At 56.0% G+C, this 15,814-nt stretch overlaps 1 protein-coding gene across 4 annotated transcripts in view; it reads right to left on the minus strand.

Annotated features, from left to right (window-relative positions):
• Positions 1-6,149: 6,149 nt before the first annotated feature.
• The window catches only part of HPCAL1 (hippocalcin like 1), a 123,571-nt gene continuing 113,906 nt past the window's right edge, over positions 6,150-15,814 (minus strand). For all 4 annotated transcript variants that reach the window (XM_050753963.1, XM_050753961.1, XM_050753964.1 and 1 more), the window contains exons 3-5: positions 12,666-13,067; positions 10,279-10,384; positions 6,150-7,034 (exon numbers count right to left, since the gene is read on the minus strand). In XM_050753963.1, the coding sequence (XP_050609920.1) occupies positions 6,937-7,034; positions 10,279-10,384; positions 12,666-13,043 (582 nt within the window). In that variant the 5' untranslated portion in view covers positions 13,044-13,067 and the 3' untranslated portion in view covers positions 6,150-6,936. The remainder of the gene's footprint in view (positions 7,035-10,278; positions 10,385-12,665; positions 13,068-15,814) is intronic.

Below are 15,814 nucleotides of genomic sequence, written 5' to 3' on the forward strand. Positions count from 1 at the left end.
CACACACACACACCATCCCCACACACCACCACACACAAACACACCACACACAGTTACACCATCCCCCACACACCGTGACACAAACACATCATACACAGTTACACCATCCCCCACACACCATGACACACACACACATCACACATCCATCACACACACAGTTATACCATCCCCCACACACCATCACACACGCAAACACACCACACACATCCATCACACACGGTCACACCATCCCCACACACCGCCACACACAAACACATCACACACACAGTTACACCATCCCCGCACACCCCCACACACGCAAACACACCACACACACACATCCATCACACACACAGTCACACCATCCCCACACACCGCCACACACAAACACAGCACACACAGTTACACCATCCCCGCACACCCCCACACACGCAAACACACCACACACACACATCCATCACACACACAGTCACACCATCCCCACACACCGCCACACACAAACACATCACACACAGTTACACCGTCCCCCACACACCGTGACACGCACACACACACCATCCCCACACACCGCCACACACAAACACATCACACACAGTTACACCGTCCCCCACACACCGTGACACGCACACACATCACACACACATACAGTTACACCATGTCCCACACACCAACACACACACAAACACACCACACACATCCACATCACACACACACAGTCACACCATCCGCACACTCCACCACACACCCAAATACGCCACACACATCCGCAGCGCACACTATGACCATATGCCCCAGCCACACACACACCCCACAAGACACTCGCACACAGAGCACACACACGTAGTGGATGAGCCCGGTTTTGAGCCCCGAGGGCCTGGCCACCGCTGGAATAGGCCGTGGACAGTGGCAGGGCGGGCCAGGGTCTGCCTTCCCGTGAACTGCCTTTCAGATCAGGGCACCACGGTGGAGTCCCACAGGCGGCTGGGAAGAGCTGGAGGAGCTGAGGTTTCGGGGAGCCCCACTCTGCCCTCCGGGGGCTGCCGCCCCGCCCGCGCTGGCCTCAGCCACCCCCCCCCAGCTCCCTCCCACCCTCCCTAGCCTCCTGCCCCAGCCAGGCTGTACCCGCCCCCGGTGCCCCTGCGCCCTGGCAGCGCCCTGCTGTGCCATGCCCCACGCTGGCCCTGGGGAGGTGTTCGCCGGATAAACAGCTGCCCTCCGGGTCCCAGGCCCACAGTGCTCCATCGCCACCGTGTCTCCAGCATCACCCGGTCTCCTCTGAGACCTCTTCCCAGGCCGCAGTAAGGGAGCCCCAAGCCAAGGAGAGGGCATGCCCAGATTAAAGGAAACTGGCCTTCGCCCCAGGCCCGGCCCTGCCCTACCCCGCCCCACGCTGGGCCGGGATGCATCGCTGCCCACCCGAAGCCGGAGCCCAGGACCAGCGGGCACCAGGCCACTGCGCTGCTGTGGCGGGGTCAGAGCGGCAGGGCTGGGTGGCTGGCGACAGGTGGGACTAGAATGGGACCACTTGCCTCTCCAGCCGAGCCCCGTCCCTGCCCCACAGCTCCGTTTTCTTCTTGTTCCTTTCAGGGCCGCCAGGCCGCCTCAAGCCGGAGTCTGATCCCCGACGGCCGAGGCTCCCGCTGGCTGGCAACTCCCCGGGCGTCCGGGCTTGATTCAGCGGCGTTCAGCCCAGGGCAAGGCGGCTAGGGAAGGTCGCGTCGCTTCACGGATGAGCCCAAGGCCAAACTCCTGTTTTTCTAAATACCTTTTCCTGGGCCCACCATCTCCCTCTCAGAAGCCTGAAGGTCCCGTGGGTTCTGTCTCCTCTTGGGGGCTGTGATCCTAACTGGACCCCCATTAGGGTCCCTGCTCAGGCGCACCCCTGATCTCAAGAGGCAGATAGAAGATCTAATCATGTACCTGCCAAAGCACGGCAGGGAGGGGAGGGTTCCATTCGGAGTCCAGTGCCCCGCCCTGAGAAACTGGCCGCTCGCCCCTCAGGCAGTGGTGGGGAGGTGCGTCCCCTTCTCCATTAGGGCGTGACCTGGCACGGGGCGGGGAGGGAGTCAGGCCTGGGTGCCACAAATGCAGTGCGTTTAAGTCTTGTTCAGGGACGCAGGGAGAAGCTCCTTCGTTTCCCTAGACACCAGGGGCCCTGAAGGAGGCCGCAGAGGGCTGGCAAGGAAACATGGACCCGGCTCCAGCCCAGCTACTGGAAGACCTTTCTGTAATTGGGGGAAGATGCACCTCGGATTTCGGAGCTGATCCTTCTTTCAATTCCTGATTCTGTCACCTCTTGCTAAGGATTTAGGACTAGTTACTTAACTTCTCTTAAACCAGCATTATAAATCTGTATCATGTGATAGTGATACCACATTGCCGGGTTGATGGGAGGTTTAAATTAGATATTTAAACAGTGTCTGTCCGAGGAAACCCTTGATGAATGGGAGCTAATGTTTTGCTAGCTCAATGCTGGTTCCCACACAGGAGGCCAGTCTTCCCAAGCAGAAAATACCCGGGGCCATATTAATTAAGGCCTAAGGTTCAGAGTAAGGGAGGTGACTGTCTTGCCCTACTAGGGGTTAATCGTGGCCTGACCAGATGAACTGTCTTGGGACTAACACCCTGTACTGCCACCCTCTCCTCCACACCCCAGGGCTTCCTTCCTTCGAGTCTAAACATTTTCCTGTCTCAGGAGTTGTTCCCATTATGCTGTGTTTACTCAGTGAGCATGGGACAACATGCAGTGAGTGTCAGGACAGGTGATGGATGGGACCATGGAGGCACCAGAGCCATTTTCCAGAGTTTCTGTTGAGTCCACACACATAAGTCTTGCTTAGGCAGGTACATGATTAGATCTTCTGTCTATAGGATAAGGGACACTTATATACAACTCCCAAGGAACTTTAAAAACTTGGAGTGCCCGTGCAGGATGGCAAAGGGTCTGGGATCCCCTGAGGCAAGGAGAAGGCAGGACAAGAGAGAAGCTTGCAGAAGGATGGGGTTGGAGGAGGAGGAAGCAGGCCCAGGGCCAGTATTGCAAATTACCAGAGAGGGACAGGTGGAGACACTTTCTAACGACCCCCCCGAAAGAGCCTGAGCCCAGACGAAGGAAGAGACTGAAGAGACCTCCGGCTGGGTGGGCGTCGTCGTCGACCGTTCTGGTTCACTTCCGGGTTCTTTCCCTCTGATAGGCTGGGCTTCTTGGCACAGGGACATCTTTGGGGTTCAATTCCCTGACTTCCCAGAGAGCACTGGACTCCCAGACAAATCATACTGGCTTCTGTAAGCTCCTTGTAGGGTAGGGTCCACTAGGACCCCCATATCTACCTCCTCCACATCTGAGCAGAGGTGGTTATAATGGTTAATTTTATGTGTCAACGTGACTGGGCCATGGGGTACCCAGACATTTGGGCAAACCGATTATTCTGGGTGTGCCTGTGAGGGTGCTTTTGGATGAGTTTGACATTGGAACTGGTGACCAATGGGGGAACCAGGTGGGGTAAAGCAGATTGCCCTCCCCAATGTGGGGGGCCTCATCCACTCAGCTGAAGGCCTGAAGAGGACAAAAGGCTGAGAATTTGTTCTTTGCCTCAGTCTTGCACTGGGACATTGGCCTCCTCCTCCCTTAAGATTCAGACTGGAACTACACCATTAGCTCTCCTGGGTCCCCAGCTTGCTGACCTCTGTCTATGGGGGACAGGGCTGCTTGTTTCCTTGGGACCTCTCAGGCTCCATAATCACATAAGCCAATTCCTTATGATAAATCCATCTATCTAACCATCCATTCACCTACCCATTCACCCATCCATCCATCCACCCACTACCCACTCACCCACTCACCCGTCCATCCATCCATCCATCCATCCATCCATCCATCCATCCATCCACCCATCCACTTACCCACCCATCCATCCACCCGCCCACCCATCCATTCACCCATCCATCCACCCAGCCATCCATCCATCCACTCATCCATCCATCCATCCATCCATCCATCCATCCATCCATCCACCCACCTACCCATCCACTTACCCACCCATCCATCCACCCGCCCACCCATCCACCCAGCCATCCATCTACCCCCAACCATTCACCCACCCATCCACCTAAACATCCATCCCAGCCCACCCATCCATCAACCCATCCACCCATCCATCCATCCACCCATCCATCCATCCACCCATCCATCCATCCATCCATCCATCCATCCACCCATCCATCCACACACCCACCCATCCATTCACCCATCCATCCACCCAGCCATCCATCCATCCACTCATCCATCCATCCATCCATCCATCCATCCATCCATCCATCCATCCACCCACCCACCCACCCATCCACTTACCCACCCATCCATCCACCCGCCCACCCATCCATTCACCCACCCATCCACCCAGCCATCCATCTACCCCCAACCATTCACCCACCCATCCACCTAAACATCAATCCCACCCACCCACCCACCCACCGGCCCACCCATTCAGCAACCCATCCACCCATCCATCCATCCATCCATTCATCCATCCATCCATCCACACACCCACCCATCCATTCACCCACCCACCCCTGCCATCCGTGCATGTCTCCTATCACTTCTGTCCTGGAGAACCCTGACTAATGTAGCGGTCATTCCCATCTGTCCGTTGGACTCTGTCCCCATCATAAGCGAACCCTCCCCACAACAAGCACTCTTGATTTAACCTTTGCCAGTCCCAGTTAAATGTTTATAAAATTCAAGCCCTTCACTGGCTATTCTTCCAGGTGAGGCAGTGTTGCCAAAGGCACCGTCTTGCCTTTTCATAGCAAGCTAGGTCTGCCCAGGGCACCTGGCCTCCATCTCTGCACCCCACCTTGTTCCCCCATCAAGGCTTGGCGGCTCTGGGTGCGTGGGGAGTTTTACTACGAAATAGCTCTAGCAGTGCCATTGACTCAGAAGGCACTTGGCAAACAGACTCACCATTTCTATTAAAAGAGACATGGAGTCTTAAAAAATATTAAAATGACTAAAATCAACAAAATAGCTGCTGTTGCTGAAGGCCTGCTGGGAGGTAGGCTCCAAGCCATGCGCTTTGCACACGTGACATTGAGCCGCCCAGCTCCCCCCATCCCCTACAGTGAAGACACCGAGGCACAGTGAGCTGATGGCAGGTGGGCAGACGCTGTGGTGCTCATCCTGGTAACAGAACCTCCATTCCACTCACCCCTTCCCAACTCTATGCCCTCTGGGGAAGGCGGGTGCCTCCTTGGCCAAGGGCCATCTTGACCAGCCTAAGCCAGCTGTGGCCATCACAAGGTCATCTTGTGAACGCGGGCCATGGTTTCAGCCTTGAGATGTGGGGCTGGTGGGGACGGGTTGGTGGGCGGATTCTGGAGGGTTTTCCTGTCCCTCAGTGGGAGGACAGAGACTTCCCTCGCTGCTTCTTGATGCTCGCATGTCAGCTGTACTGCCCAGAACCATGACAGCCGTTGTGGGCACCCCAGGGAGAAAGTCTGAGGTGAAAAGCTGACCGTGATTAGCCAGGCATAGTGCTGTTCACCCAAGGCCCCACTGACTCAGGAGGCTGATGCGAAAGGATTGCTGGAGCCCAGGAGGTTGAGGCCAGCCTGGGCAACATAGAGAAACCCTCTCTTAAAAAAAAAAAAAAGAAAAAAACCAAGTTGATGCCTGGGGATCCCCAGCGATGCTGTCTTTGGACCCCTCAGCAGGCGAGACCAACCCCCACTTCTTCAGCTGGGCCTTCTGCTGCTGGGACCAGAAGCACTGACAGCAGCGGCGAAGGCTGGATGGAGAACCAGGCCTGCCACCTCTGGGGCCAGCCTGACCGCGCCCTTGACCATGGCCATCCTCTCTTGGAATGTGGTTTTCCTATGACGTGAAACCGTGGAAGGAGAAGGAAAGGGAAGGGCTGGGGGTAGGCAGAATCCTGACAGTCAGATCTGCCAAGAACAGTCATCGTTCATTTCCACAAATATTTCTTGGCATTAGGCAGATATTGAAGAACAGGCTGTGCAAGATTTATAGACGCAGGGACAGCTGGAGGGACACGGGAGGGGCTGAGTTTACCAACAGCGGCAGCACGCAGCAGACCCATCTTGGCTGGAGCGTGCAGGGGCCACGGCCTGAGGAATGGGGGCTCCCGCGGGCAGACACAAAACTCAGAAAATGCCATTTATTGTATCATTTTAATACCGGAAATGCCAGACCAATCAACAGGGAGGACAGACCAGACACAAATGCCTGTGCTCGCGACACGGACAGGAGGATCGTCACGGCTCAGGGCACACATGCATTTCCTTAGAAACAGGCAGACAAAGAGAGCATAAATACCACACAACAGCCAGGCTCAGGGGACTGCGGGCCACAGGGGGCTGCGCTTCAAAGGCAGTCAGAGGCATTAAATACGGGACCTACACATTACACTCCACTTCACCATACATAATTTATATATTAAAAGAAAGGGGACCACAGTATCTATACGTGCAAGCGGCTGTGGTGGAGAAAATGAACGGGAGGGCAGCCATGCACGGGAGGGGCTCCCCGTCTACCCTCCTGACACCTCGCCCCACCCTCCCCACAGAGTCACTTGGGATCACAAAATGCATGGGCCGGCCGGGGCGCAGCCTCGGGAGGTCCTGCCTGGTCTCCTCGGCATGGACCTCTGGGCTCCCCATGAGCCGGGAGGTGCCTGGAACCAAGAACACTTGAACCCTGCATGTCATCACATCCCTGGGAGTTGCCCTGGAAGGGACCGGGCCGGGCGTGAGGGGAGGAATGTCGCATTGGTCAGGCGGAGGAGGGAGGCGCAGCCGCCGGGCCGGGCAGGTGCGACGCATGCCCCAGGCCTGGGGCCCGGGAGAGCAGGAACGATTGCGGGGCATCCACTCTTGCAAGCAAAGCTTAAACGGCACGACAAGCCTGTGTTTCTCTGCAACTGTCCAGGGGCCGCTCGCTCAGAACTGACTGGCACTGCTGGGGTCGCACTGCAGCAGGCGGACGATGGAGGGGTCGCTCTTGGCACCTTTGATGAATTCTTCCAAGGACAGTTTGCCTGCAGGGGACGAGAGACATCAGGATTAGCCAGTGCTCACTGTTCTTTATGCTTCCAGAGAGGACGGGGACAGCTCTCAGGTCAGGGATGCCCCCTTTGTTCAAAGTCCTGAGCCTTCTTGAAGCTGCACGGTGTCTAGTCTCCATTCACTTTACAGGCATTTCTGAAAAAAATCCTTTTTCCTTTCCCTGCTCCCTACAATACATCAGGCACCTCAAAGGGCTTACCCAGCAGCTCAGCAGGACATAGCTGATGAGGGCCATTTAAATCCTTTTCGAAATCACCCCACACTTTGCTTATTAAGGAACATGTACATTGTGCAGAAAAATGAAGCATTTGCCTCTAACCCAATGGGTCCTCCCTGGCATCAGTGTAGACCTGCTGCTCAGGCTTGGGGTACCGAACTCATGCTCTGGACTGTTGGCCACACAGTGAGAGGAAAACCTAGAAAAAGATTGGTCATGCTAAGGAATCAGCTGCCCCCTCATCCTCCACATCCAATGCTGGTGACAACACATTCCCTCTCCCAGGACACAGACTCGGTGACTCCACGCTGGGCGGAGTGGCCTCTGGAGGCTGGTGGCCCAGGGCAGGGCTCCATAAGGCTGGCGGGCCGAGCCGGGTGCGGGGAGGTTTTCTGACCATCCGCTCACCACAAGCAAGATAGGCTAGAAGGATTCTGCCCATTCAGACATGGCCTCAAGGGCAGGAGGGCAGGAGGGGGAGCCTCTGGCTCCGGCTGGTGGGGAAGGATGAGGTTTGAGGTTGGCTGTGTCCCGGCAGCCTGGGTCCTGGGGCAGCCCCTCCATGTGTCTGTCTGAGGCTCCGTGCTGTCAGCTGGAATCACTAGGACACTCTGCAAAATGTCTGTGCAGGCAACACAGACGCATGCAGCTAGGCCCAGCACAGGGGAAGGTGCGCAGGAGGGGCTCTTGGCTCTGGCGCATGGCAAGCCACCAACATTTCCAGGTCTCAGGATCTTCGTCTCGAAGGCGGGATAATGGGAACACCCTTCTCAAGGGCACCTGGGAGGATGCATTTGAGGACTCAGCCCAGCACTAGGATGGAGGACGCCCCTGCCCAGTAGGGCCCTGCTGGGAATTCAGCCCCTCCAGTCCACTGGCAGGCAGGGACACCTGTCCTCATGGGACCCTGGCCCAGGCTCGGGCAGGCTGGCTTCTTCCAGGGCACGAACGTGATGCCTCTGGGGCCTGGGCAGCCTGCTGGCTCCAAGGGAGCCCAAACAATGCCCAGGCTAAGGGGTGCGCAGGGAGAGGGAGGGACAGCCAGGCCCTCAGCAGACAGTCCCCAGGACCCTCTGCCAATGGAGACAGCGGCTGCCAGCCTGAAGATTGGTGAGGACCATGGTCACCCCCCACACTCCACCTCTGACCACTCAGGGCAGCCAGCTGTGTGGTCATCTCCTCGGCTAGGTGTGGGGCCTCAGAGTCCATGGCCCCAGCCTCCCCATTTCCTGTCCCTGACCCCAGGCCCTCCTGTCCCAGGCCGAGAAAGAGCGGGCCAGCCCAGATGGACCTCCAGTCGGGAGAGCCAGAGCTGCCTCAGGACGACTCTGAGGCCTGCAGAGATGCCGGGAGCTTCTGAAGGCTCCACTGGCTCCTCCTGATGGAGGGCAGGGCAGGTGAGAGGGTTGCTGAGCACAGCCTGTCCCACATGTGCGGCCTGACAAGCTGAGGAGAGGGCGGCTTTAATGATACTTGTGCCCTAGAGAAACCCATCAGCCCAGCCCAGAGGCCTGGAGCAGCCGTGTGCCTTCCGGGGTAGCCAGGGAAGTTGGGGAAAACTCCAGGGCCCCATCACTCCTGAGCAGTCCCTGGAGGAGCCTTGAGGGCTGAGGACCACCCCCTGAACTGGCTCTGGCCCCTGACTGCAGCCCCACCTTCCCGGTCACTCTTCCCTCCTTGCCCCAAGCTCCAGGGACAGACGGGTCCCCTGGGCGCACAGGAGGAAGTGCTTCATCAAAGTGCAGACATTAGCAACGACCATGCCATCCAAATTCCCAATCAACCTAGAAGATGCCCTCTGAAGAGGTGGGCAGGGCCAAGCCAGGTGGCAGGTTCAGGCAGCGAGGAACCGTGGATGGCTTCCCCAGGGACACTGTGAAGTCGGGAACAACAGCCACTATTTGTGGAGTGTGAGCCCTGCTAAGAGCTTTAAGGCATCATCTCGCTGAAACCTCACAACCCCGTGGGACTGGATTCACCATCCTCACGAGGAGCGGACAGCCTTGGGAGAGTGGCAGCAGGTGCCCTGCTAGGCTGGAAGGTGGAAAACACACTTCCCATCAGCCCGAAGGCAATGCCGGGCACCAGGCAGGCTTGTTTGCTGTGTGCAGATGTTTTGAAACAGTGACCTGGCTGCCTGGAATGCTGTTTGCTGCCTACAGCTCCCCCACACCCCCTCTCCTGCTGGGGTCATGCTTAACTCACCCAAGAGCTGCACTCCAGACTTTCCACAGCAGCTTCTTGGGCATTAGCTTATCTTTTAATCCCCAGCACAACCCAGGGAGTGTTTTCTCTTCTTAAGGTTGTGTTTCTTTATTGTTCAAAAGCAAAGCAAACCTGGTGCTGTGGCTGCTCTTGACAAAGCCGGCAAGAAGAGCAGAACGGGAGGACCCCACAGCCGCCCTGACCTCACAGCCAATGCAGAGGAGGGCACTCGAGGCACAGCCTCGTCACCGCTGCTGCCACCCGCCATCTTGAGACTTGCCCTTCTACAGTGGACTGAGTCCCCACAGAGCTGCCGTAGGCGGACAAGGCGGCCGTGTTCATCCTGACAGTTCCCCTTGGACACTGGGGCCATCTGGGCAGCTTCTCTCAGGATGACAGTAAGAGAAGCATGGCCAGCACCCCAGGACCCCACCATCTGGGATCCTTTGATCCCAACCCCTCCAGGTTCACGGCTGCCAGCATGCTTGCCTCCCTGCCCCTAAACATTGTACCCACGAGAATACAGGTATGCCCTGTTCTACGAGTGGGGAGACGGTGGCTCAGAGGGGCCACAACATGCCCAGCATCACAAAGCCTTGTCACAGAGGGACCAGGACGCAGGCCGGGTGTCCCTGACTGCATCCTGCTCTTCCCTGGGCATGGCAGGTGCCAGGCAGGTCGGGGGCAGGGGTGGCCCTCAGGAGACCAAGAAGCTGCAGAGGGGAGGGGGCGCCCCAGACATGTTTTGCCACCACCGTGGCTACACACGCAGCCCCGCCCCCACCCCGCCCTACCATCGTTGTTGGTGTCCATCTGCCTGAAGATCTTGTCCGTGCGCTTCTCTGGGGTGGACTCGTCCTCCGGCATCTTCATCACAGACGACACCATCTTGTAGATGGCCTGCGAATGGGGACAATGACAGTGTGCTCAGAGGCCCAGGAGCTCGGGCGGGCGCAGCAAGGGTGGGCGTCTGCTCAGTCCACGACGAGGCTGGGAGAGGTTAGGGGCTCCCAGTGGTCTTCGGGACCCCTCCCCAGTGGGGAGAATGTTCCCTAGTGAACCTCACGGGTGTCTGTGTGAAGTCCAAGAGCAGAGCTGACAGAAGGGCTCTACTGGGAGGGTGAGGGTGCTGCTATCTCTGCCTGGGTGGTGGGGGAGGTAGTGCCAGGAAGGTGCCTAAGTGTCACTGTCGGGGGCTGGGAATGCTGAGGGAGAGTGGTGGTCACAGATATGTGAAATTCACCACACCGCCCACTGAGCTGTGTGCATTTTACTGCGTGGCTGTTACCCCTCAGTTTAAAAGAGACTGAGCCCCTCAAACTCACAGGGAAAGCCCCATCACCAGCCCCGACAGGACAGGAACCGGCAGCACTGGAGCCTCCATGGCCTCTTTACAGCACTGCCAGCCGAGGGCTCAGCCTGGCTGCTGGTCTCTCTGCGTGTCTCTGCCTGAGTGACCCAGCCTGGGGCACGTGCCCCTGTGCTGCTGGTGGGTGTACACGGGAGACAGTGATGGGGCAGGCGAGTGGCCACTGAGCAGAGTGACATGCGTGGGGAGGGGCAGCACTGCTGTGGGATTTTCTGAGCACTCCGTGTGAAGGAGGCTTGATAGTCTCATTCCTAAGACAAGAGACCATTTTCTCATTTTGAGAAGGAGGGAGAAACCAAGTGTCCCATGAGAAACAACACACAGCTAGCCAGGGAGCCATCGATGGCGCTGGGGGAAGCCTTTCAGGGTTTGGGGACTTGGTTTGGGGGCTGTCCCGTTTGGACAGAAGTGGCTGCTCCTCACTAGCTCGGAACAGTTCTACCAGGGCCTCAAAGTTCTGACCAAGCCGCTGTGCAGCCAGTGACAGGCACACCTATTTGCAAAGGGTAAAGGTTAACACACAGGACACGATGGGTGATTCCTGGGAAGCAGAATTCTTACTTCTGCCACTGCGTGAAGCTAAGAGCCAGAAAGCGACGACGGAACCAGAGTTCCCCAAGCCCATGTTAATTTACTCTGACGGTGTGAAAACCATCTACGTGGGAAATGGGTCGCTCACTCGTGAGGCGGCCACTGCTGGTGCAGGAGCTCACGGATTTGATACCTGCTACTGGAGGCCCACCCTGAAGTTCCGCACCATGGCACCCCCCCTTCTGAACAGTTCCATTTTTTTCTTGTTTTATTTCTGGTCTTTTTGGAGGAAGGGTCTCACTCTGTCGTCACCCAGGCTGGAGTGCAGCGGTGCAGTCATAGCTCACTGTGACCTCGGACTCCTGGGCTCAAGCAATCCTCCCACTTCAGCCTCTCAAGTAGCTGGGACTACGGGTGCATGCCATTATGCCCTGCTACTCTTTTAATTTTTTATAGAGATAGAGTCTCACTATATTGCCCAGGCTGGTCTCAAACTCCTGGGCTCAAGCGATTCTCCAGCCTCAGCCTCCCAAAGTGTTGGGATTACAGGCCTGGCCGTGAGGAGTTCTAGAACTGGATGCTCCTGGGCTCAGGGAGGCACTCAGGGGAATGCCAGGGAGGGGCAGCTCTACTCTCTCTCTCGCACACCTAGGTACCTGGCCAAGTGAACAAAACTTGGTTTCCTTCTGAAACATGGCCTTGCCTGCTAGAGCTGCATGAAGGCAGAGAGACGCCTCCCGAAGTGACGTTTTTCCCATGCTGGGCTGATTCTCGTGATCATTAATGCTTCAGTTTTACTGGATGATTGCGCATTCCTGGGGACATCACAAGCTATCTGTTGCATTCTCAAATCCAGGGCTTTCCCCAGGTCTTGGCAGGTACCTCTTGCAAGTAACAATAATATAATTCTTGGCCAGGCACAGTGGCCCATGCCTGTAATCCCAGCACTTTAGGAGGCTGAAGGCAGATCACCTGAGGTCCGGAGTGCGAGACTAGCCTGGCCAACATGGTGAAACCTTGTCTCTACTAAAAATACAAAAATTAGCTGGCTGCGGTGGCATATGCTTGTAATCCCAGCTACATGGGAGGGTGAGACAGGAGAATCTCTCGAACCCGGGAGGCGGAGCTTGCAGTGAGCCGAGATCGGGCCACTGCACTCCAGCCTGGGCGACAGAGCGAGATACCGTCTCAAAAAAAAAAAAAGCCCTGGGCTGGGAGCTGGGAGCTGGGAGGGGACCTGGGCCCCCGCGTGGTGAGACCCGGGGCCTCGGGCGCCGGTACCTGCACGATCTCCAGCATCTCGCTGCGGCTGATGTAGCCGTTGCCGTCCAGGTCGTACATGCTGAAGGCCCACTTGAGCTTCTGCTCCAGCTTGCCCCGCGAGGTCACGCTCAGCGCAATGATGAACTCCCGGAAGTCGATGGTGCCGTCGCCGTTGGTGTCGAAGGTGCGGAAGACGTGCTCGGCGAACTTGGAAGCGTCGCCGTAGGGGAAGAAGTTGGCGTAGATCTTCTTGAACTCGTCCACGGTCAGGTGGCCGGTGGGGCAGTCCTTGAGGAAGCCCTTGTACCACTCCTGCAGCTCGTGGTCGGTGAACTCCGTGTTCTCCCGCAGGTCCTGCAGCACCTCGGGCCGCAGCTTGCTGTTCTGCTTGCCCATGGCAGCTGGCGGCGGCGACTACACCTGCAAGACAGGAGGTTAGCCGGGGACGCCACCCACGGCCACGGAGCAGGGCTGAGCCATGGGCCGGAGAGACCACATAAGCCCATCGCTGTGCAGGCACTGCGATTCAGCAACTCCCGGGTCCCCCATCGGAAGGCATGCCACTATTTTATGGACCACCAAGAAGGCCAAGAGACCCTAATTAAATCAAGACAGCCCACCCTCACACTGCGGGACATATTCTCCATACTGGAGAATGTGGAAATGTGGGGAAAAAATACAACTTAACATCAGTGGAACAGGGCATCATCCGGTGCTCACCAGGGGTTGTACAAGAGGCGAAGATTAAAAATCAGTTCTTACTTTCATCCCCCTCCTCAGCTCCAGGCAAAGTGGCCACCTCAGCCGCATCCCAGACTCTTTGGAGCAGTTCTTCCCTCTTTCAGGCATCACATTATATTTTTATCTTTAGAATAGGTGTCTAGAAACTTTCAGGGAGTCACCCCCGAACCCTCTTTGTTTATTAGTTTTGAGACAGAGTTTCGCTCTTGTCGCCCAGGCTGCAGTGCAGTAGCAGGATCACAGCTCACTGTAACCTCTGCCTCCTGGGTTCAAGCGATTCTTCTGCCTCAGCCTCCTGAGTAGCTGGGATTAAAGGCACGCACCACCATGCCCAGCTAATTTTTTGTATTTTTAGTAGAGACGGGGTTTCACCATGTTGGCCATGCTGGTCTCGAACTCCTGACCTCAGGTGATCCACCTGCCTTGACCTCCCAAGGTGCTGAGATTACAGGTGTGAGCCACTGTCCCCAGCCCACCCTCTTTATTTTGCCTTTGATAAACTCCCCTGGGTGGGAGGAGGATCTGGAATTAGCTCTAGGCAGTAAATGATGCTCTGAATGGAACCAGGAAAAAATGAGGCACCTGTGGGAACCAGGAACTGCTCTGCTGGAAACCATCCCCCAGGGTGGTTCTCCACGAGGCCTGAATGCAAGATTGATTAACCGCCATTAACACGGCTGCTACTGCACCGCCTCACGTTACTTTCTTACATTCACAGTTAACATATATACAGGGCATGATAATTTTTGAAGTACATGGAAGAATGAGAAATAAGATGTCTCCTACTCTAGCCCCAGTGGTAACTACTTTGAACTCTGTCTATGTTTGTGAATTCCAAACAGTAGGCACCAGCTCTCCATTATGAAAGGTAAGACAGACCACCCACACTGCCCACCACTTCCTTTCTTCTCTGCCTCCATCCCAGGTTATTTTTTTGAGACGGAGTCTTGCTCTGTTGCCCAGGCTGGAGTGTGTAATGGCGTGACCTTGGCTCACTGCAACCTCCACCTCCTGGGTTCAAGCAATCCTCCCAACTCAGCCTCCCAAGTAGCTAGGATTATAGGCGTGCACCACCACGCCTGGCTATTTATTTATTTATTTATTTTTGTATTTTTAGTAGAGACAGGGTTTCACACTATGTTGGCCAGGCTGGTCTCAAACTCCTGACCTCAAGTAATTCACCTGCCTCGGCCTCCCAAAGTGCTAGGATTACAGGTGTGAGCCACCACGCCCGGCCCATCCCAGGTTTTATAGTACATACATGTTTTTGTTTTTACTTATCCTCTCTATATCAATCAATTAATTTATTATCTATTTATTTATTTATTTATTGAGACAGGCTCTCACTGTCACCCCGGCTGCAGTGTGTGATCATGGCTCACTGAAGCCTTGACCTCTAGTGCTCAAGCGATCCTCCCACCTCAGCCTCCTGAGTAGCTGAGACTACAGGCACACACCACCACACCCAGTTAATTTTTTTTTTTTTTTTTTTTTTGTAGAAATGGGGCCTCACTATTTTGCCCAGGCGGCTCTCAAGCTCCTGGCTTCAAGCAGTCCTCCCGCCTTGACCTCTCAATGTGTTGGGACTACAGCCGTGAGCCAAGATGCCAGGCGTTTTTACTTATCTTTATGACTTTATCTTTCAAAATTACTAACACACATTCCCTTTGACCCAGCCATCCCACTTCCAGAAACATCTGATGACACTCCCACCAGTGCAAATAATCTGTGCAGGCGGCCATTGCCTACGTGGTCGGTAACAGCAAACTACTCAGGTGTCCATCTTATGTACTCATAAGAAATAATCTTCAAGGTGTATTTCTTTTTTTTTTTTTTTTTTTTTTTGAGACGGAGTCTCGCTCTGTCGCCCAGGCTGGAGTGCAGTGGCCGGATCTCAGCTCACTGCAAGCTCCGCCTCCCGGGTTTTTACGCCATTCTCCTGCCTCAGCCTCCCGAGTAGCCGGGACTACAGGCGCCCGCCACCTCGCCCGGCTAGTTTTTTGTATTTTTTAGTAGAGACGGGGTTTCACCGTGTTAGCCAGGATGGTCTCGAACTCCTGACCTCGTGATCCGCCCGTCTCGGCCTCCCAAAGTGCTGGGATTACAGGCTTGAGCCACCGCGCCCGGCCTTCAAGGTGTATTTCTATGTGGAAAGAGAAGCTGCACAACAGTATGCAGAGCTTGTTACCATTTATGAAAAAAGAAGACAAACATACGTGCTTGTGTGTGTTTGTGCTCTGGAAGGGCTTGTGAGGAAAGGATAACATTGGCCGGGGAGGAGAGATGGCTGGGTGGACGTGGGCCCTGCGGACTTTTTATTAAGAGAGAAGGATCCTTCTCTCCTCCTGGCCAGTTAAGCCCAGCTCTGGATGTACAGCCACAGGAGGCCAGCCTCTCCAACTGCAGTTTGCCCCAGACAAGGACAA

This window comes from Macaca thibetana, chromosome 13 (assembly GCF_024542745.1).
Source record: "Macaca thibetana thibetana isolate TM-01 chromosome 13, ASM2454274v1, whole genome shotgun sequence".
NCBI lineage: Eukaryota > Metazoa > Chordata > Mammalia > Primates > Cercopithecidae > Macaca > Macaca thibetana.